General features: G+C 35.8%; 1 protein-coding gene across 7 annotated transcripts in view; it reads left to right on the top strand.

Moving 5' to 3' along the window:
• Cplane1 (ciliogenesis and planar polarity effector complex subunit 1) overlaps positions 1–20,712 on the top strand; it is a 111,128-nt gene that overhangs the window by 43,988 nt on the left and 46,428 nt on the right. For all 7 annotated transcript variants that reach the window (XR_015442240.1, XR_015442239.1, XR_015442241.1 and 4 more), the window contains exons 21-33: positions 2,010–2,174; positions 3,344–3,482; positions 6,556–6,665; positions 6,826–6,984; positions 7,825–7,933; positions 9,112–9,403; positions 11,492–12,428; positions 13,548–13,696; positions 14,708–14,874; positions 15,516–15,580; positions 17,013–17,089; positions 18,234–18,311; positions 19,848–20,040. Coding sequence is in view for 2 of the 7 variants with exons in the window: in XM_087189304.1 (XP_087045430.1) it covers positions 2,010–2,174; positions 3,344–3,482; positions 6,556–6,665; positions 6,826–6,984; positions 7,825–7,933; positions 9,112–9,403; positions 11,492–12,428; positions 13,548–13,696; positions 14,708–14,874; positions 15,516–15,580; positions 17,013–17,089; positions 18,234–18,311; positions 19,848–20,040 (2,640 nt within the window). In the remaining 5 variants the exon portion in view is untranslated. The remainder of the gene's footprint in view (positions 1–2,009; positions 2,175–3,343; positions 3,483–6,555; positions 6,666–6,825; positions 6,985–7,824; positions 7,934–9,111; positions 9,404–11,491; positions 12,429–13,547; positions 13,697–14,707; positions 14,875–15,515; positions 15,581–17,012; positions 17,090–18,233; positions 18,312–19,847; positions 20,041–20,712) is intronic.

The raw sequence follows: 20,712 nt of genomic DNA, 5'->3' as shown, positions 1-20,712 counted from the left end.
TAGGCTTTTTAGGGTAGTTAGTGATATAATCAGAGAATTAGAAGCTATCTATTGTTTGACTTGTTTGAGTCACCTGGTTGCCTTCATTTTTTTGTTTTTTTGGCCTTTGCCTGTCTTGAAGGACTTGTTTTTGTTATAATTTGGTTTTTCTGTTTTACATTTTTGTCTTTTGCACTATTCAGTTGATAGTTCTGACTTATAAATAGTGATACTATATTCCTCTCAGGAGCTTTTCCTCTGCCATTATTAAAAACTGTTAATCCAGGCTGAGGCAGGATAATTTCAAGTTCCAGGCCAGCCTGGGCAATTTGGCAACTCCTTGTCTCAAAATAAAATAAAATAAATAGAAAGGGTAGTAATGGAACTCAGTGGTAGAATGCCCCTGGATTCAATCCCCAGTATTGCAAATAAAATAAAACCCCAAACCCCAAGCAGTTAACCTTATAGTTAGGTGGTTTTAATATTTGAATTGTTTCGTATTTATATTTAGATTTCTGAAATATGTAATATTTTAAAGCAGTTCTGGAATTGTTTCCTTACTACTTTCAGTTTCAGTATTACTGCTATCTATCTTCATCAAGTTTTTTCTGTACTTCAGTTGTTATATTTAGAGTTACAATTCACTGCATTAAAAATATTTCACTCATTGATATTACAGATGTACTATATTACAAATAGAAGGGGTAAATAGTTTATGGCACTTCTAAGTAATTCATCTTTCCCCTTACATGGGAGTCTTCAGTATATTGATTTAGAAAGTAGAAACCACATGTAAGGTATTTTTGGATATCTTATACTGATATTAGTTTGACTGATTACTATTGTATTTGTTTTTATTATAGTAATCCCCAGTGGTAGGATTTCTCCTAATTGTCACTCTTTGTCAATTAGAATCCTTTGTGGTGCAAATGATAGAAAACTTGGTCACAATGGTTTAAACAGTGAAGGCTTTACTGGCTCACATTGTCGAGTCCAGTGGAGAAACAGGATTCTTACTCAGTTATATAGCAAAGACTTGGACTATTTCTTTCTCTAAGGACTCAGCTCTTTGTGTGAACAGGACACTGCCAGCAGCTTCTAAGGGAACCCCTTCCATGTGCACAGGGAGAGGGATGAGAGAAGGAAAAACAGCAAAATTGCTTCTCTCTCTGCATCCCGTACAAGAGTACTGAGTTCACTGTGACAGGCTTAGATCGTGCGAGTGTCCTTCAGTGAGGCACCTGGCTTGATGCAAAGTACTACCTGGCACTCAGTTAAAACCCTTGCTGAAGCTGGGATATGGATCAGCTTTCTGAGTTATATCGGCCATGCAGGAGAGGGCCAGATAGCCCAGAAAAAGTTGAGAACTGTTAATAAAGGGAAACAGAAGAAGGATGTTAGAAAAGCAAATATTTGTAACATGTTCTCTCATTCTCTGCAAAAATAATCTTCACTGGTTTGAATAGTATTTATCAACAAACATATAGTGGGTCTTGCTACTTGTTGGACCTTATTCTGTGCGCTGTGATAAGACAAAAACCAATGACATGTTCTTTGAGTTTTCATTTCTTTGGGAAACAGATACATAAATCAGTACAGAATAAATTGGTAAATACTCTGATGAAAGCATGAGCAAAGTCCTGTCAGCACTGATGAGGAGGGTGGGCTCCACAAGGAGGAAACACTGAAATACAGAGATTTTTTCCATGCAGAGGCAGTGAAAGAGCCTTCTCCTTGGAATGAGCTCTCCCGTGACAGTCTCCTAGGAGTCTAGAATAGTGTGGGCTTACCCTGAGCTAGGGGAAGACTTGGGGTCCTCTGAGCCCTGTGCACTGTGTGAGGGGAAAGAATTATTTCTTCAGCACCAGAAATAGCCTCAGCTGAAATCTCAGAGCCTGTTACTCAAAATTTTCCTGTCTCCAAGAACATTCTGTTTGAGAAGCACTGATATCATTATCCTATCTTTATTTTCATTTTAACATTTCAAATTTCCTTATTGTCACTAAAATTGACTGTCTTCTTGTCTTCAGGAAGATGATGGTGACTTTCTTTTAAAAGCTGAAAAAGATAATCGTCAAAAGGTGTCTAGAATTCTTCAGCGTATTCTCTTGCTTTTCCGGGCAGCTCGGTGTTCTTTTCCTGTAGCACAGTGGTACATCTTGCAGCTGAGGTGGGCAAGAAAAGTCATGCAGAAGGTATGTAGATGTCCTAATCATTCATGTGCTGTGTTAAATAACTGAAATATACCACTATTTATACTTTAGTAACACTTTTCCAAGGAGTCCATGAATTTCATGCTAATTTACCATAGGCAACCTAGAGGTGGGGGGTGCTTTCTACTGATAAGGACTTTGAGCTGAGTCTCTTCCGTTGATCCCATCCTGTCTGTCAGTCTGTAGACAGTGTAGACACTTCTAGAAGTGCCTAGTAGAAGGGAAAGTAGATTACAAACCTGCTGCTAAACCTGCTGTTTATGTCTGTTAAATTTCCTTTTCTTTCATCTGTAACAACCTCTTTTTTAAAAAATTCTAGATTTGTTATATAAACTGGGAAATTTGTCCTATACCATATTCTAGACTTGTTTGATCATTTCTTCAATTAGTGTCATTTAATTTGTTCTTTCCTTTTATTTTCCTGTAAACTGCTAATTGATCTGCACTCATTGAGGTAAAGAGATTTGATTACATTCAGGCTCAGGCTTTCTCAGACATTTTCTGTGTCCTGTTCTACCATGTATGTGGCAGTCATGTCTATTCATTTCACTTTCAGTGATGGTGAGATTGATCAGGGAGGTTGGGTTATGTCACATCCTGTATCCAGTTCCCTAGCACCAAATATTTATTTAATTTAGTATGGAGGGATGATCCTGGCCTAAAGACATTATTTTTTAGGAGTTGCCAAATGATGACTTTCTACTTCTGTCATTTGTAGATTAGTTTTTGTTCGTTATATACATAGATCAGTTTTTGTATTTGTTTTTAGGTGGTGCATAGTTTATTTTGGTTAAGATTTAGGTACTTATATTTCTTTATTTTCTTTGTCATGACTGTGAAGAAAGCCAGGAATGAATAGCATTAAATTCTTTTTATACAGACAAAACTGAGTGACAAAACTATAAATAATTTAATTTAGAACTATTTTTCTCTTTTGAGATGAAATCTGGTGAATTTTTAAAATTATATTTGTGAGCTAACTTTCTGAAAGTACAGCTGACTTCAGGGCTATTTTTGTAGGATAGTAGAGGAACTGTGCTATGGTTTCTATTCTGTATGGTTATCTTAACTGCCTTGCTCTTTTATAGTTTCCTTTAGAAATTTATTTATACTTCTGATAGTTAATATATTCTCTATTTCTTTCATTTCAGATTCGAATGAAAGGCTCCCTCCCTTCCCTGAGTCCTTTCCCTGAGTCCTTATTTAATTACTGCAAAGGAGGCATAGTGTTCTTTAGACATGGAGCAGCTGGAGACCACAAACTCGATGACGTTTCCATTAGAGCAATAGGTTTGTCAAAAATGAATTACATGCTTAGAAATTAGCCTCAATATGAATAATGATGTAATTTTTTATTTGATTTGGGAAAGTTTCTAAACTTTTGACTCTTTGAAGTATAGTATGTCCTGACAGTATTTTCTTTGTTTTTATGAGTAAGTACAATATTTAACAGCCATGTATATATACATGCATTGTATGTATGGTATTAAACTAGGAATTTATTACAAAAAATTGTGCAATTATGACCCTTATTGTCATTGATTTGCTACTTAAATTTGGAATTTTAGCACTCAAGAATACCTTTGTTGTGGAGGAGGGATTTAGCTCAGTGGGTCCACCGCCTGCCTTGCAAGCGCAAGGTCCTGAGTTTGATCCCCGGTACAAAAAAAAAAAAAAGAATACCTTTGTTGTGATCATTTTCTTCCAGCTAGAGTGTGCGGTTTTGTTGAGACAAGGGCTTGTTAAATTGCCCAGGCTGGGTTCAAATTTAGGATCCTTCTATCTCAACCTCCAGAATGCAGCGGCAGGGCAGGGGTGTGTGTGTGTGTGTGTGTGTGTGTGTGTGTGTGTGTGTGTGTGTGTGTGTGTGTGTGTGTGTGTGTGTGTGTGTGTGTGTGTGTGTGTGTGTGTGTGTGTGTGTGTGTGTGTGTATGTGTGACCACGCCCAGCTTGGATATGGCTATTTTGTACCTTTGTGTAGCATCCCAAGCTTTATAATTCCCTTGGATTCCCTTGTGTTAAGATTTCTGTGACTAGTTAGCATTTGTTCTCCATCTGTATCTCCTTGTATAATTTCCTATTTGCAGTGTCTGTTATCTGCATAACAAATTTAAAAAGGAATAAAACTTTCGATCTCATTCCACTCCTTTCTCCTTAATCCTTAATTCTTATCATTCTAAAATTAACCCCTGATCTTATCTCCAGACTTTGATCAAAATATTCAGTTTTAACTGCTTCACCCTTAGCACTAATGTTACATATATGTAGTTCAGGCTGGCCTCAAACTTGCAGCAGTCTTCCTGCCTCAGCCTCCCAAGTGCTAGGATTACAAGCATGCACCACCACACCCAGCATCCCCACTTTTTTCATATCATTTATTTATTGAGGAAATGAGATCATTTATATAGTAGAATCCCTGTGATTCTGATGTCCATTGATTATACCTTCTTGGTATTCAATTTTTATGACCATGACTTGTAATAAGATACAGATTTTACACAAGGACAGTACATAAACCTGTATAAATCTGGAATGAAAATTAAATGAACTATTCTCTTATTATGTATAATGCACTCTTGCTATTTTCTTTTATATTCTACATTTTTAAAATGGCTAAGACCCACTGATTTGATTTTATAGTCTAATCATTTGTAACAAATTGTAATCCATAGTTGGAAAAACACAGTAAGGAATGCTTTTAGATAAATTGCTGCCCAGTATATTGTTGCACCTGTTCATGCTGACTCTTGGGCTTCATTCTATCCCAGCATGTCTGTGAAATAGGAAACAATGAACACATCTGTCAGTTACATTGCCTTTCTTAAAATACTGAGCTTTACTTCCCTGGTAGAACGTATCAGAATATAGTGTGTGGTGCGGGAGTGTGCGAAAATGCCCATGTGTGGACCTGTTAGTCTCCCTGGGAGACTTACCCACTGTTTTCCCTTTTGGCTGGATAAGATTTGTGAAAGACTTATTCAATATACTCTGCTTCCATATTGTTGAGCAGTACTATCTAGTTGTGTAATAGCTTTTTAACAATATATTAAGTAACTTTCTAAAGAAAATGAAATACTAACCACTAATATTAAAGTCAGTTCATTATCAAAATAACTCTTGTTGGGCCAAGGATTTAGCTCAGTGGCTTCACCACCTGCTGTGCAAGTGCAAGGACCCGAGTTCGATCCCCCATACCAAAAAAAAAAAAAAGTCTTGTTTTTAAAACTTAAGGCTTACAGGCTGCGGTTGTACCTCAGGGGTTCCAGCACCTGCCTTACAAGCACAAGGTCTTGAGTTCAGACCCCAGTACCAAAGAAAAAAAACTAAGGCTTAAATGAACAATTACTGTTTACTATATTTTAAGGGATTAACTTTTTTTTTTTAACTTTTTTCTTTTTTAGTGTCAGGAATTGAACCCAGAGCCTCACGCTTGCCAGCCAGGTGCTGCAACACTGAGCAGTATTCGCAGCCCATTTTAACCACAGTAGAGGAGATGAGTTTTCCTTTACTGGCCACACTTAGTTAAAATAAGCAAAATTAAATTTGAGATTAAAAGAGTTGAAATTTGTTTTACTAGTTGGTTGTGTATAAATGATGATGCTCAATTCAATGAGATACCCTATTGGCAATAAAAACAATATTTTACCACCATCAAAGATGTCCAAGATGCATTAGGTTTAAAAAGAGCTAATTGTAAAGCAGTATACACAGTATGATTTTTATATATCTTTGTGTACTTGTACTGCTTTTCTGTTTTATTTTTCTTGGTGCTGGGGATGGAACTCAGGGCTTCCTGCATGCCATGCATAGGCTCTACCATTGAGCCACACCCCTGGCCCATGCACTGCTTTTTGTAGTGAATATTAGCAATAATCTTTAATATTTAAAACTTTCAATATAAATGCATATCAGATTTTCAGGGCCAGGGCTGCGGTTATATCTCAGTGGTATAGCACTTGGTTGGTATTTGTGAGGCATTGGGTTAGATTCCCAGCATTGCAAAAAAGGAAAAAAAAAAGATAACTTTCCAAATTAATTATGAAATATAGAGTTATGTGTATTGGCCTTGAGAAATATCTATAATATACTATGAAGTTATGAAACACATAAACTGATAGTAAATAGAACAAGTTACTTACTTTGTAAATATGATTTCATTACATTCCTCCAACTGATATGCATGAAATATTATAGAATAATGTGAATTAAAATTTTGGAAGGAACTCTGACTTTTATATAAGGTGTTCATGAGCATATGTTTCTTTTATAATCAACAAAACATTTTTTCTGAAAAACAGCAGAGGTTGAGTTCTAATTTTAATATACACACACTTTTTTCTTTCATATTTATATCCCTTTTTAGGCTGCTTCAGAGAACTCTGTGCCTTGTGCTGGGTGCTGCATATCCGTGATAATTTATCCTACAGTTGCAGGCAGTATCAGAAAGCGAGAGAAAATATGAGAGGAGAAAAGGTATTTACCAACACAAGAATAAGAGAAAGGAACAAACATTACTTGGGAAATTATCACTTAATAGAAAATTTTACTCTTTGTGGCATGATTTTCTTTTGAGCTCATTCTGATTTATCCATCTAAACTGAAAAGGCAATGAATCTTTTCAATATCCATTTAGGACCTTGAAGTGGAGTTCGATTCTTGCGTGGTTGAGCACTGTCTTGGTGCAGTGGAATGGGCTTATCGAATGCTACCTTTCTCTCGTTTTTTTAATACTGAAGAACTTATTCAGGATATAATCTTGAGCCTTATTGGAGAACTGCCACCAGTCAGAAAGGTAATGTGATTGTGGGTGGAAATAAACTAAAACTGAATCAGAGACTTCTAAAGGATTTTTACTTTTTAAAATCAAGAATTACCTGGCTTGGCCGAGGATTTAGCTCAGTGGTTTTGCCACCTGCTGCACAAGTGCAAGGACCTGAGTTCGATCCCTGGTACCAAAAAAACAAAAAACAAAACAAAACAAAAAAAGAATTACCTGGCTTTTCTGTGTTTGGCTTTTTTTCACTTGGCATAATGTCCTCACAGATACAGTGTGGCAGAAATGGGGAAATGTTGGTTAAAAAGTTCAGATTTTCATTTATAAGGTAAATGAGTTCGGGGCATCTCATGTATAATATTGTGACTGTAGTTAATACTACTGTATTTTGTACCTGAAATTTTATAAGGGGGAGATTTGAAGTGTCCTCGCCCCTCCCCACACATGATGGTAACTATAGTGATGAATGTGTTAGTATATTTGGCTGTAGTAGTCACACAATGTGTATGTTTATCAAACCATCACCTTGTACCCGTGAATATGTACAGTTTTTGTCAACTAAACATTTTAAAATTTGGCGCCGGGGATTTAGCTCAGTGATTCCACCACCTGCCTCACAAGCACAAGGTCCTGAGTTTGATCCCCGGTACCAAAAAAAAAAAAAAAATTTAAATTTTTTAAAAAGAGAAAAAAATGTTGATGCTAACTTCAGTCCACAGGATCATTCTTAAAGAGGTTTTGGTCCAACATCAAAAGATTAGTACTAAATATGCTTTTGTATTTTGAGTTAAAATATTTCAGGAATGAAAAGCAGGGAAATGATGTTGCTCATAAAACTTTTAAAAACTTTTTCTGAAGGTAGCGGAAATTTTTGTGAAAGCGTTTCCCAATCCAGAGGATATAAGAGTTCCTTTAAGAGAAAAATACCGCTCTCTTCAGCAGAGACTCAGACACTGCGTTGTGAAAGGTATTTATTATTTCTTAGGTATCTAGCAGATAAATTGCCAAAGATGCTCTTCTTGTTTTGAAAGTATTTATTTTCTTTTTTTTTCTTTTGGTACTGGGGATCGAACTCCGGACCTTGCGCTTGCAAGGCAGGTGGTGGCACTGAAAGTATTTATTTTCTGCCATTCGTATATCTATGCATTTTTGCTTTTCCCTAGAGACAAGAGTGTGAGAAGGTCAACACTCTACCCCACTGCAGAACTAATTCTGTGGCTTTGGAGTCAGATGGAGCTGACTTTAGGTCATGTTTCTGTTAATCAGTAACTGTGACCTTAAATGAATTGCTCAGTCTCTCTGAACCTCATTTCCTTATTTGTAAAATGGATATATAATTACCTACTTTATGAGTATGTACTGAGAGAGGATTAAACAAGGCATATAAAATGAGCACATAAGCTGGCTATGGTGACACAAGCTTGTAGAGTCCCATCTACTGGGGAAGCTGAATCAGGAAGATTGCTTGAGCCTATGAGTTCCAGTCTAGTCAGATTCTATCTCTAAAGAGATAGATACTGAGAGAGAGAGAGAGAGAGAGAGAGAGAGAAGTCACATAGTTCTTTGCCTATTGAAGATATTTATAGTGTTCCTTCTCTATACTTCTGGTTATTTAAACTTCTAATATCATTGTATACATTCAGGATGACCTTGTGGATTGGTTTTTTTTTTCTCCCTGAGCTAAGGATCCACACCAGTGCCCTGTGTGTGCTAGGCAAGCACTCTACCAGTGAGTTACATCCCCAGGCTAATTTTAACCTTTTTGTTTGTTTGAGACTCTCTGTGTACCTTGAACTCTCCATCCTACTGCTTCAGCCTCTGGAGCAGCAGGGATTATAGGTGTGTGCCAGTCTCACCCAGCTTCAGTGTAAACCATTTTGAAGTGTATAATTTGGTGACGTTATGTACATTCACAATGTTGTGGCTTTAATTTTGGTTTTGGTTTTGGTTTTGGTTTTGGAGATTGAACCCAGGGCCTCTCACATGTGTTCCAGTGAGTACTGAGTAAAATGTAATCTGTAACAATTTGTAAATAAGCCTTGGTTGTTAGGTTTCATGTCCCCAGAAGGAACCAGAATGGGTTCCCTTAAGTCTTGAGTTGAAACATTTTAATGAACCACAGGCCTTTTGTTCCCTGCTTTCCAGGTCCCCAGACTGAGGAAATGATGTCTGTTGTCATGCATTCTATCCATAAAGTGAGGGTGAAAGCCCTAAAACGTGTGCAGAGAAATATAGGTTCTTTTGAGGTGAATATTTGGGAACCAGTTGAAGAAGAGAAACCAGATGAGATTCCAGGTTTCGACAGGTTTTCCCTGGGGACTAGCTTGAGCAGAAGCACTCTCACAGAACTGGGCAGTTCTCTGGTGCATAGTGATGTGGATACCTTCTCTGAAGCTTTGTCAGTTGAAGAAAGAAACAGGCTACCTTTCTACCAAAGGTATAGTCGAGCTCTCATAATAAGCATTGACTTTGTTTAGAAGAAAATGCTTTCACTGTTTTGATGCAAATGATGAGTGATTTCTGGTCCCAGCAACCCTTGGGAATTGTACTACTAACAATATAAAAGATAAGTACTAACCTCCCTACTCACAGGGATAGCGTGAGATGTGCAGGTGCACTAAAAATACTGTATAGAATTACTATGAAACATACGTGAGCTTCCTTTTTTTTTTCTTTTCCTTCTCCTTTTTTGTGTTGCTGGGATACAAACCTAGGATGTTGCATGTGCTAGGCAAGAGCTCTGCCACTGAGCAATACCCCCAGCCCCCAAACACAAGTGAATTTCAGTTTAGACTTGGGCCCCATCCCTTAAATCTCTCATTATAAATGTGCAAGTATTCCAGAATTTTTTTAAAAAGAAGAAAACCCACAAAATGCAAAACACTCTGGTCTTGTGCACTTCAGATACTCAACCTGTAGTTTGGTGCAATTGGGTTATAGCCATATCATTTTTAAGGGTTTTTAGGGTGGGAACTTACACATTCATCTTTGAAATGTGTCTGTAATTTGTTGGGAAATTCTTGCTTATTGTCTAAACCCATATCACTGTGATTTAAGCTGATTTTCTTCTTAGAATTTCAGTAACTGCAATGCAGTTTGTCCTCATGATTTAAAGACTATATAATCAGCAGTAATTTTGTGTAACTGAAATGATCACATCTATTCCAAACATCTGCTTTTTTAAATGGTGTGCTTGTTACCAATACAGCTGTGCTTAAATGTTAGCATAGGAGTGCCCTGCAGGCTGCTTACCGTGCATCCTCAATGCCCATCACCTTTTCTCTCATTAAGACATCTGAGGATCTCTTTCACTTTAGGGAATATGTTGACCTTATTTTGTTTTGTGCTTTTGGTTTTTTTTGTGTTAGTGCTGGGAGTTGAACCCAGGGCCTTGTGTGCTAGGCTGGCACTCTACAACTGAGCTACACCTTTAGACCCACCTAAAAACCTCACTAAAAGAAATATTTGATCCTCTATTATTTTCTTTGTACTTTACCTTACTAAAATGAGAGATACCATACAGTATATAAGCTTGTGCTATTTTACTCAACATTGTATTCCCTGAGATGATTGTTAACTGCATGAACTGCAAACATGTACTAATAAAATAAAAAATAAAAAATTGAAAAAAGAGGTAACATTTGAAACCATGGTTGACAATTAGGTGCCTGCCTGACAAGTTTCATAGCAGCTGAAGATGTTTAGAAAAAGCTCCCAACATTTGTGTGGTAAAACAAAAAAAATGGCAGTCCTACTTGTTGCACATGATGTAAGGGCACTAGAAGGGGCAGCCCCAAGAAACCCTAAATTAAGATGTTTATTGGTACCTTGTGACTTTTTATTGACTTTGTATCCCTAAATTGTAATATATTGGAGGACTGTTTTTTACCCTCCTCAAAATTCCTTTTCTTTTATAGTGAAATTTCTATAAACACCTTTTAATGTCTTCTAACAAATTTTATTTGATATTAATGTGTTATATTTTTTACCTTAGATACTAACTTTGGTTTACACCCCCCCCATTTGAGTAATAGGTAATTAAAGACTGAAAAGATGCATGATTTAATGAGTAGAGAATTTTCTTTTAAACAGTGCTAGGGATTGAACCCAGGGCCTTTGTCCTTTCTACAGTATCCCCAGAAGCCCTTTTTTAATTTTTCAGACAGGGTCTCACTAACTCACTTAAGTTATCCAGTATGGGGCTCAAACACGTGAACCTCTCACGCCTTAAGTGTAATGCCAGTTGCTTGGATTACAAGTGTGTAATACCATGCCCAGCAGTGGAGAGAATTTGGGGGTGGGGCAGTTGAGGCAGGGTCTCACTATATAGTTCAGGCTGGCCTGGAACTCACTGTGTATCCCAGGCTGGCCTCAGACTCACAGCAGTCCTCCTGCCCCAGCCTTCCTAGTGCTGCATGGGATTACAGGTGTGCGCCACCACACCTGGCATGAATTTTTAATGTTAATTCTAATATCAGATTTAGAAATTAGATGATCATTCATTTTGTCTCTTTTTTTGCTCCAGGAATACCCCAAGTCATTCAGAATTATCATTAGTTGATAAGCCCAGTGATAAAAAGAAAATTTGTGCTCAGAAAGAAAACCCTGAAAGGAAAGAAGATCACGAAAAGTTATCAAAAAATATACTTCCTGTAATAGGTGTTTGGGAATTTGAGCGAGACGATGATGAATATATTAAATTCCTTGATCTCTTTCTGAGTTACGTTCTTGAAAGAGACCTACTTAGTTCCAAAGATCCTGGCATTCCATTTCTAACCAGCTTTTCTGGACAGCTTAGAGAACATGAACTTAATTCTTTAGTTTTTAATGTGCAGACAACATTAAAACGACGCCAGGGAAAAAGCCAGAATGTGTTTAAAGCTGGCTCCTGCTTTGTTGCTGTTTCTGAGTCATATGAGTCTGAAAAATCATCTGCTTTAAATGACAAATACTCCGTAAGTTTAGACAACCAGGCATTTTTGGCTTCGGAACTAGTTAACCAAGGGATGAGACCAGTTTTAGAGAATCCATCAAATGAAGTCAATAAAAGTAAAGAAAAAGGAGGATTATTTGGTTTAAAACAAAAGTCAATTTGCAGAACTCAAGATGGTAATCAAGAGAAGTCTCTAATCCAGGAATCATCAGACCGTAAATTTTGGACTCCCAAGTCCATTAAAACTAGAAAATACAGTTATAAAGCAATTCATTACAATGATAGTAACCCTCTGGTGGATCTTCCTCTGGTGCTGAAGAGCACATACAGCAATGTAGGAAGACTGCTGGAATGGATGATAAGGTGGTCTGATCGAAGACTCCTCTGTGATTCTGGGGTCACTCAGTCATCCTCTGAGTACAGTCCCGTAATTCGTGTAAAGACCTCTACAGTTGCCATTCTTACCTCTTTGTGGCTTTTGGAACAACCTTATTTTGCTACATATAGGGCAAAAAATGCCATTATTAAGGTAAGTACATCAATTATCTATTACAAATGAGAAATGTCATTTTTAGATTAAAACTACATTTTACCACCTATAAAGAATCACTAAGTAATGGAATATTATATAATACTGATTATACCCTGTATACCTAATGTATTTTTTTTTCTTCAAGGGGTTCCTTTAATTAAAAAAAATAAAGTGAAAGTGCTTTCAGAGAGGCCACGAAGTTTGGAGGTTTTATTTTATTTTATTTATTTATTTATTTTTTGGTACCAGGGATCAAACATGGGACCTTGCATTTGCAAAGCAGGCAGTGGAACCACTGAGCTAAATCCCCGGCCCTATTTGGAGGTTTTATAAGTGTTTATAAAAGAATTAAAAGGGAACTGGGTGGGTGTGGTAGAACATGCCTGTAATTCCAGCACTGTGGGAGAAAAGCCAGGAAGAGCTCAAGTCCCCAAAAAGGTTGGAAAACCTAACCTAGAAAAGCAGGTGTGTGTTAGTAGAGGAGTAATTCTGATTAGCTAGTCTTTCTCTTCTGTAGTCAATAGCAAGTACCTTAGGTTAGTTTATTCTGCGTTGAAGGGTATAAGAGTATATGTATTGTGAATTGTTTAATATTTTTGGTTTTATGTGGTTTTTTTCCTTTTTTTGTAATCAGTTCTGTTATCTTCAGTATACAGTTTATGTGATACTATGATATTTGTTGTCTGAAATTTGTATTTCTAGGTAATACATCCATAAACTTCTATGTGAGACAAAAGGAATCCATCCTTTATGTTTTAGCTGCATATATTTTTGTCCATTGTGTCATTTTGAAATAACTAGTAAATGTCTGTATAGTAACAAAGACAAAGTTAAATGAGAACACTTTTTATTGTCATTTTTGTGTGGCCTGAACAATGATATACCTTAAAACTTCGAAGGATGATTTCTTTTGTATACTAAGAAGCCAGATTTGCTTTTTCTAGGTAGAATAAAGACTTGATCATTGCTTCAGCAACAGAATTTGAGTTGTATAAGGGCTGTAAATACTTGATAAATAAATAAGAGAATTAGAAGTTTACAGAAATTTTGAATAATTTAAAAATGTAAAAAAAAGTTGTTCATTAATGAATATAAAATGGTATAAATGGTTCGTAGGTGCTAGAGAATCAGTATGCTGTGTCTCAGATGAAACCCAGTATCCAGAGGGACAGCAGTACTGATGCTGGCTGTTCAGTTGCAGGAGCAACTCAAGGTGAAACTGAGGAAAATAATAACTGGAATGAATTTAGTCAAAGTATCTTCAAGTGAGTTTTTGCTTATACCTTCCTTTTCAATAGAAGTTTATTAGTGTTTGGATTAATGTGAAGAAGTAAAGCCTTGGAAATTAAAGGAATAGGAATTTCTTTGAACTAGAGGGACAGGAAGTAAGCTTTCTTTTTGTGCTTGTACTGGGGATTAAACCTTAGGCCTTGCAGATACTGTGCAAGCACTCTACTTCTAGCTGTACCCCCAGCTAGGAAGTGAGATTTCTGAAGTTCTTTAATAATTCATTGTAAGTTACACTTCTGTTGGTCTAGCTTGTGTCTTCTGAGACAAGAGCTAATTTATCCTGAGAGATCACTTTATTATATTATTTCCTGTGTCTTTTCATCCATTTTTATATATGAAGCAGTAGTAGGAATAATATATCTCTGAATACTATGTTAGTCAGCTTTCTGTCACTATAATGCAACAACCAACTTATTCAAAAAAGGTTTTTTGACCTACATTTTTGGAAGTTCCAACTCCATAACTTAGCAACTTGTTGACCTCATTGCTTTGGGCTTGTGGTGAGGCAGCACTTCATGACAGCAGTGCACCATGGAATAAAACCACTCATCTCCAAACAAAACAAAAGAGGAACGGGTCGGGATCCCCTCAGCAATGTAAGGACCTCTTTCTCACAAGGCCCAGTTCTCAAAGGCTCTACCCATCCCAGTAGCACTGCCCTATGGATGAAGTCTTTAATACATGAAGCTTTGGGACATTCAGCATACACATTAAAGCAAATAAACCAAGGCAAAAGCCCTTCAATGTGAAATTTCCTTTGTGAGAATGGTAATTTTAGTTAAACTGAAATTAATCTAGTCTTCAAAACTAGGATGTTCATTCAATGAATGACCTTTTATTGAACTTCTGTGAAGCAAAAATGTAGAAAAAGAAAGACTTCCTAAATACGAATATTATATTTGTTGTTTCTAAAAATTGGAATCAAATAAAGCAAGCTCTTTGTGTTCAAGAATGAGTTGTAATTATAGTTGCTGTATTTTTGTCAGTAGAATGTCAAATGAAGTAGAAAATCCTGAAATGAAAGAAATCAATGATGAGGTTATTTTCATCACTGATAATACTGAAAAAGAAGTTATAAATACCAATGGGAATCTTTTACATGTAGAAATGTTTACACAGGAAGGAATGGATACGCACATATCACACTGTGAAGGTCAGTTGATGTAGATCATCTTTTTTCTCTAGCTTTATTTGAAATTGCTGAATGACATTGTCTGAAATAACTTATTTAACCTTATATCTAAGTTATTATGTCTGTAATAGCATAGAACTAAAAATTGAGAGTGTTGTATCTATGATGATTTAATGTATTAACTCATAACTTGGTTTTTGGGTTTTTTTGGTACTGGGGATTGAACTCGGAACCTTGTGCTTCCAAGGCAGGTGGCGGCACCACTGAACTAAATCCCTGGCCATAGCTTGGTTTTTAATAAAACCAAGAAGTCAAAGACATTTTTTACGTTGGTAATTCTTTTACAGTTTTGGGTCTCTTTCCCTGCCTATGAAAAAATTTGGGGTCTCTTAATTCCTGTGAACCGATTCTGTGAACCTCTCCTGGTAGCCATCCTTACAGCAGAAAGTATCAGAGCTCTACATGGAATTACATAGAATGATACAAGGCCTCTCAAGGCTCATCTGGGATTTCCAGGTGTTTCTAAAACCTATTTTGTGAGGGGGATAGAAAACATTTCTGTCATTTTATTCATTTCCTATAATATTCCATAAACCTTTTAAAAATTCAAAATACTATGTTTCAGATCATCAGTTTTCTCTTCATCTTTTGTTTTCCTCCAGAAGAACCTGTCAGAAGTCCCAATATTGCCATTTACATGCAGACTTTGCTACAGCAATTAGAAAAAGTAAGTTGTTAATAGTGGATAAAATTATTCAACTTTTAGCCAGGTGTGGTGTCACACACCTGTAATCCCAGCACTCAGGCAACAAAGGCAAGAGGATCGCCATGCGTTCGAGGTCAGCCTAGGCTGCATGGTGAGACTCTGTCTCAAAAAAAAATTATTCAACTTTTGGCTAGGGATGGTGATACAGTGTATAATCTCAGAATTCTGGGAGGATGAGGCAGGAGGACCAGAAAGTCAAACCCAACCTGGGCAATTTAGCAATATAGCAACATCTTCTCTAAAAATAAATAAAAAAAGAGCTGGGGATGTAGCTCAGTGAGAAGGTCTAGAGTTCAATTCCCATACCAAAAAAAAGATACGGAAATGAAACTTTCAGGGTATAAGGGAGAATTTCTGCCCTCCTCCCCAAATTATACTATAATCCCAACATTTGAGAGGTTGAGATAGGCAGATCGCCTCACGTTCAAGGCCAGCTTGTAATACGTAGTTCAAGGCCAGCCTGAACTACATAGTTAGACCCTGTCTCAAAAAAAGTCAGTTTTTTTTATGCATCACTGCTACACATCAAAGCAAGACTATTTACGTGGATCATAAAATACAGACAACCCTTGTGGCATTTTTCTTTCTTTAAAATTCTGTTACATGTCCAATAATTTTAAGAAGTGACATTTTTCATTTCATAAACTGCTTTAGCAAATTAATTTAATCAAAAGTGGTAAACATGTCCTTTGTTTATATATAATTCAGTGTGGTTGCAGGTTTTTTGTTTTTGTTTTTGTTTTTGTACTGGTGATTAAACCCAAGGCCTTCACAGTGAGCTACATCCCCAACCTTTTCTTTCTTTTCTTTTCATTTTGTTTCTGTTTCTTTTACTATTCCTTTGCCTTTGCCTTTTCTGACAGGGTCTTGCTGAGTTGCCCAGCTGGGACTAAAATTTGTAATCCTTCTTCCTCAGCCTCCCAAGTGCTGAAATTACAGCTGTGCACCACCATGCCTGGGTAGTTTTTGTACCTGTATGCACTTTTTGTATTGTTTTCTCAAAATTCTATACACTGAAATTCCATGCAGAACATAGGCATTTCCAGGGATGGTAACAATTCTTTTAAAAAGAATTAGTTTTTCCTAATTTTATAGTTGTTTTCACAGGTTAATAATATTCATGGCGTTGTATATATATAATTTATAATGTGTTAGTCTACTGACACCATCTTGTCTTTGTGCCTTTACATGCTCAGTACCTCAGAGAAATGAGCCAAAGGCACTTCACACAGTATAAAGGACTGGGAGTACGTTTTAGTGTTTGAATTGTCACTTATTTTTAGACTATTATTACTCTAGGTGAGTGACTAATGTGAAACTCAAAATACCCATTTTAGTAGTAATACCTATTTGTTTCACCTCTTTTCATTTTGGGTACTATTAATTGTAATAGTATTCGAGAGAAGAGGTTCAGTGTCCAAGGGAAGAACCACTGGAGACAAATATGGAGGAAAAATCTGAACAGCAAGGGTAAGGAGATAAAAGTATGAAGTGATTATCTCTAGCTTTTTTACCTCAGTGAAGTTTACAGCTTTTTTTTCATAATTTATAATACATATTTTATGGTGGCGTGTTTCTAGTGAAATTTTAACTTCAATCTCTAGTTAAGTAAACAGTGATTTTTGGTAGATGTTATACTTTTAAGTGTGGTGAAATGAAATAAATAATAACTGAAATGCCTGTTGTTCTTTCATCACTATCAGCCTTTCAAAAGAAAATATAATAATAAATGGACTAGAGCTTATTCATCTGCTAATTAGGGAACCACCTTTCCATACCAATTCCATTTTTGTTGAATCAAAGAACTGTTAAAGTAATTACATATGATCTTTCACTATTAGGCTTTGTTTACTCTGCTCTTTCCATTAGAGCCAAGTGTTCTGCTTGGCTTATTGTTGCTTCAGAGAAAGTTGAAGGCAATTTTCATATGTTGCAGTTTGGGCATGATTTCTTCATTTTTAGAGTTTTAGAAGTGTTAGAATTTTAAAATTACCTTGACTAAAAGAATAAGAGAGGCAACATAATTATATTTACTTTTTCTTCTCGGTATGCAAAATTTGTTTAGTTCTACTATGAATATGTAATTCACAAAAAGTGGTGTTTTTTGTTTGTTTTTTTTATTTGTTGGGTTTTGGTGGGGGGTTTTTTGTTTTGTTTCTTGGCACTGGGGATCAAACCGAGGATTTTGTTCATGCTTTACCACTGAGCCCTTACAAGTAATACTGATATTTCTGTCCAGGAAAACTAGCCTTGACTGTTGCAAATGTGACATTGAGCTCTTTAGTATTCTGAGCAAAATGTCCACTTATTCCATAGGAGAAATTTTGAATCCCAATAATCTCATGTCCCTTCATTTTAGATTCTAATGTCTTGTTTCTGAGCAGTCAGCAGTGTACTTAATCATGTATTAAGTCATCCAGACATACTTGATTTTGTTTGAATCGTTTCCAGATTGCTATGGAGACAGGTGTAAACAGATTATGATTATGAGCTAAGCATTAAGAAAGAGTAAGAGGATGTTTAGATTCTTAGATGGCTAAGCATTAGATCACCTGTACCTTAGATTATATAAGAATATATTGCTACCTAATCACTTACTTATTCTTATTTATAGTATGATCAAAGCCTTTGTAAATTCTGAACATACCATTCCTCATTCATTTTGTGTAGATGCAAGTTCAGAAATTTCTAGGTAAGAATTTTTGTTCACTTTATCCGTTTTGAAATAGTCATGTTTTACAAATAAATAAGAGCATGAATTGATGTTTGCTGTAATAAGTGAAATAAGTGGTAAACATTTTGATTAAAACCCAAGAAAAAAACAAAAGCAACTTGAAGAGCAGTATAGGTGTACATTTATGACATTTTAGTTATTCAAATATTTTCCTGTATTACTTTCTATGTTTTACAACATATGTAATTTATAATGTGTTGATCTACTGTCATCATTTTGCTTTTCCTGTATGTCTAAAAACATACAAAAACTATGTTAGAAAAAAAAAGAGAAAAAGTAACTATGTTAGATCAGTTTATTTCAAGAAAATAATAGTGGGTATATATTTGAAAGATGTAATTGTTGCTCATTTTCAGCTTTTGGTTTTTAATAACATGTAATTCTCTTTAGAATTAGATTTATATTCTTTTTAAATTTTTTAAATAGTGCTTGAAAAGATTGCTTAATCCTTAGAAATCTTGCTAAAGTTGGAGGAAAATACAGCACAGATTTACTTCAGAAAAAATTAATATTATTAGAATTGGCCTTCTTACTAGTTGTTGAAAGCAAAGGCCAATAAAGTTTTCTTAAAATAAGCACATCGGGGTCAAGGATTTAGTTCAGTGGCACCATGCCTGCCTCACAAGCACAAGGTCCTGAGTTTGATCTTTGATACCAAAAAAAAAAAAAGAAGCACATCAATTGTGATGCCTGTTTTTCATGGATTTGCCAAATAGAGTTTTGTTATTGAGCAAAATGGATGTTCATTGAAAGCAGATTATTATTGCTAAAAGGGAATTATTGTAAACTCAAATAAATCTAAGTCCAATTTAATATAGTCTTTTCTCTTTGGAAACAATGAATAATTTCTTTATATATGATAATTGCCTGGTCCCTTAGTTTACGAAATTTATTTGCTTAGAAAACATTGACCACCTGCTGTGTTTAAGGAATTGCTCACTAACAATAATTTTGTTTAAAAAACAAAACCAAAACTTACTTCATTTTAATTTTTATTTCTAAATAACCATTTTTAGGGCTCTTTATAAATGGAAAGTTGTCAATTGGATATGAATCTCCACAATACTGTTATCTGATACTTATTGACAATCAGCAGTTTTTCCTCTACCAATCCTAGAATTAAACAGCTTTTAAACCAACTTTTCTTCAGTTTTCTTAACTGTATTGTGGATCATTAATTTTCTTCAAAAACTTATTTCTGAGCCAAACTATAAAGACTATAAAGTTAGAATGATTGTGCTGGTCTCAAACTCAGACACCTGGGCTTCTCTGGAGTGTAACACTGAAGCAAGGGCCCACTGCTGACTGGACAGTACATGTCCCCAGAAGGCGTTGAGGGGGCAAATAGTGTGTGCAGGAGAGATTCTGGAAACTGCTAGAGTAACCTTTAATTTTGAATAAACAGTGGGATCTAAATATTTGTATATAGACATCTAATTGTTTTTTTGTTGTTGTTAATTAGAATGTGTTTTTTATTTAAATGCTTCTACACAGTGAACAGATTTCTGCGTCTAAAGATAAGTCTCCCTCAGTTCCTCCTCTGGTATCAAATGGAGTCAGTGTTGCTTCCCAAACACCCATTCCAGCACCTCAGAAGACGCACAGAAATGAACATCAAGCGCCATTACCAGATTCTTCAGATTCTGTTAGGCAGATGCTCCAAGATGAAATGTTTAAATTAGTCCAGGTGAGCACATCTCTAAGTAAGTAAGTAATTCTACACATGATGTAGTGGTTAAAATTAACAGACTTGTAGAAATGAACAGGTCATAATTATATGTGCTGCCAAAGGGAACACAGACAGGTCATAATTAAATTGTCAACATTTCTCTGATTTAGACACTCTTCATTTGTCATTCAGAAGTTCTTAACTGTGCATTCTGGAGTCTACCTACTTCTGACAATGACTTCTTTTTTTTTTTAATTAATTAATTTTATTTATTTAGTTTTAAATTCTTTTGGTACATTTATACAATATATTTACATTTATCATTGGGTGCTTGTACCTGTACATGATGTATCTTGGTTCTTATTTTTTCCCCATTACCCTGTCTTCCCTTCAGCCCCTCCACCCTTCCCTATTTACAAAGACTTTGTTTCCATTTTTTTTCTTTTCTCCTAATTTTTCATTTCCCTTCTTTCCTTTCCCCTTCCCCTCCCACCACCCCTACACCTTTGGACCTTTTAATATTTCAAATTATCAATTATTCATTTTAATCATTTTAATCCTTATTTACACTTTCAGTTTCTCACAGTAGAGAAACTATTCGGTATTTACCCATGTGTGTCCTATTTATTTCACTTAAGAGTATGGCCTCAATATGCATCCATTTAGCTATAAATGTCTAGTTTCTCGTTC

Source organism: Heterocephalus glaber, unplaced genomic scaffold, assembly GCF_053883595.1.
Source record: "Heterocephalus glaber isolate CG9 unplaced genomic scaffold, H.glaber_assembly_v1.0 deba00001538, whole genome shotgun sequence".
NCBI classification, from domain to species: Eukaryota; Metazoa; Chordata; class Mammalia; order Rodentia; family Bathyergidae; genus Heterocephalus; species Heterocephalus glaber.
This window is presented reverse-complemented; position numbering and strand designations above follow the sequence as displayed.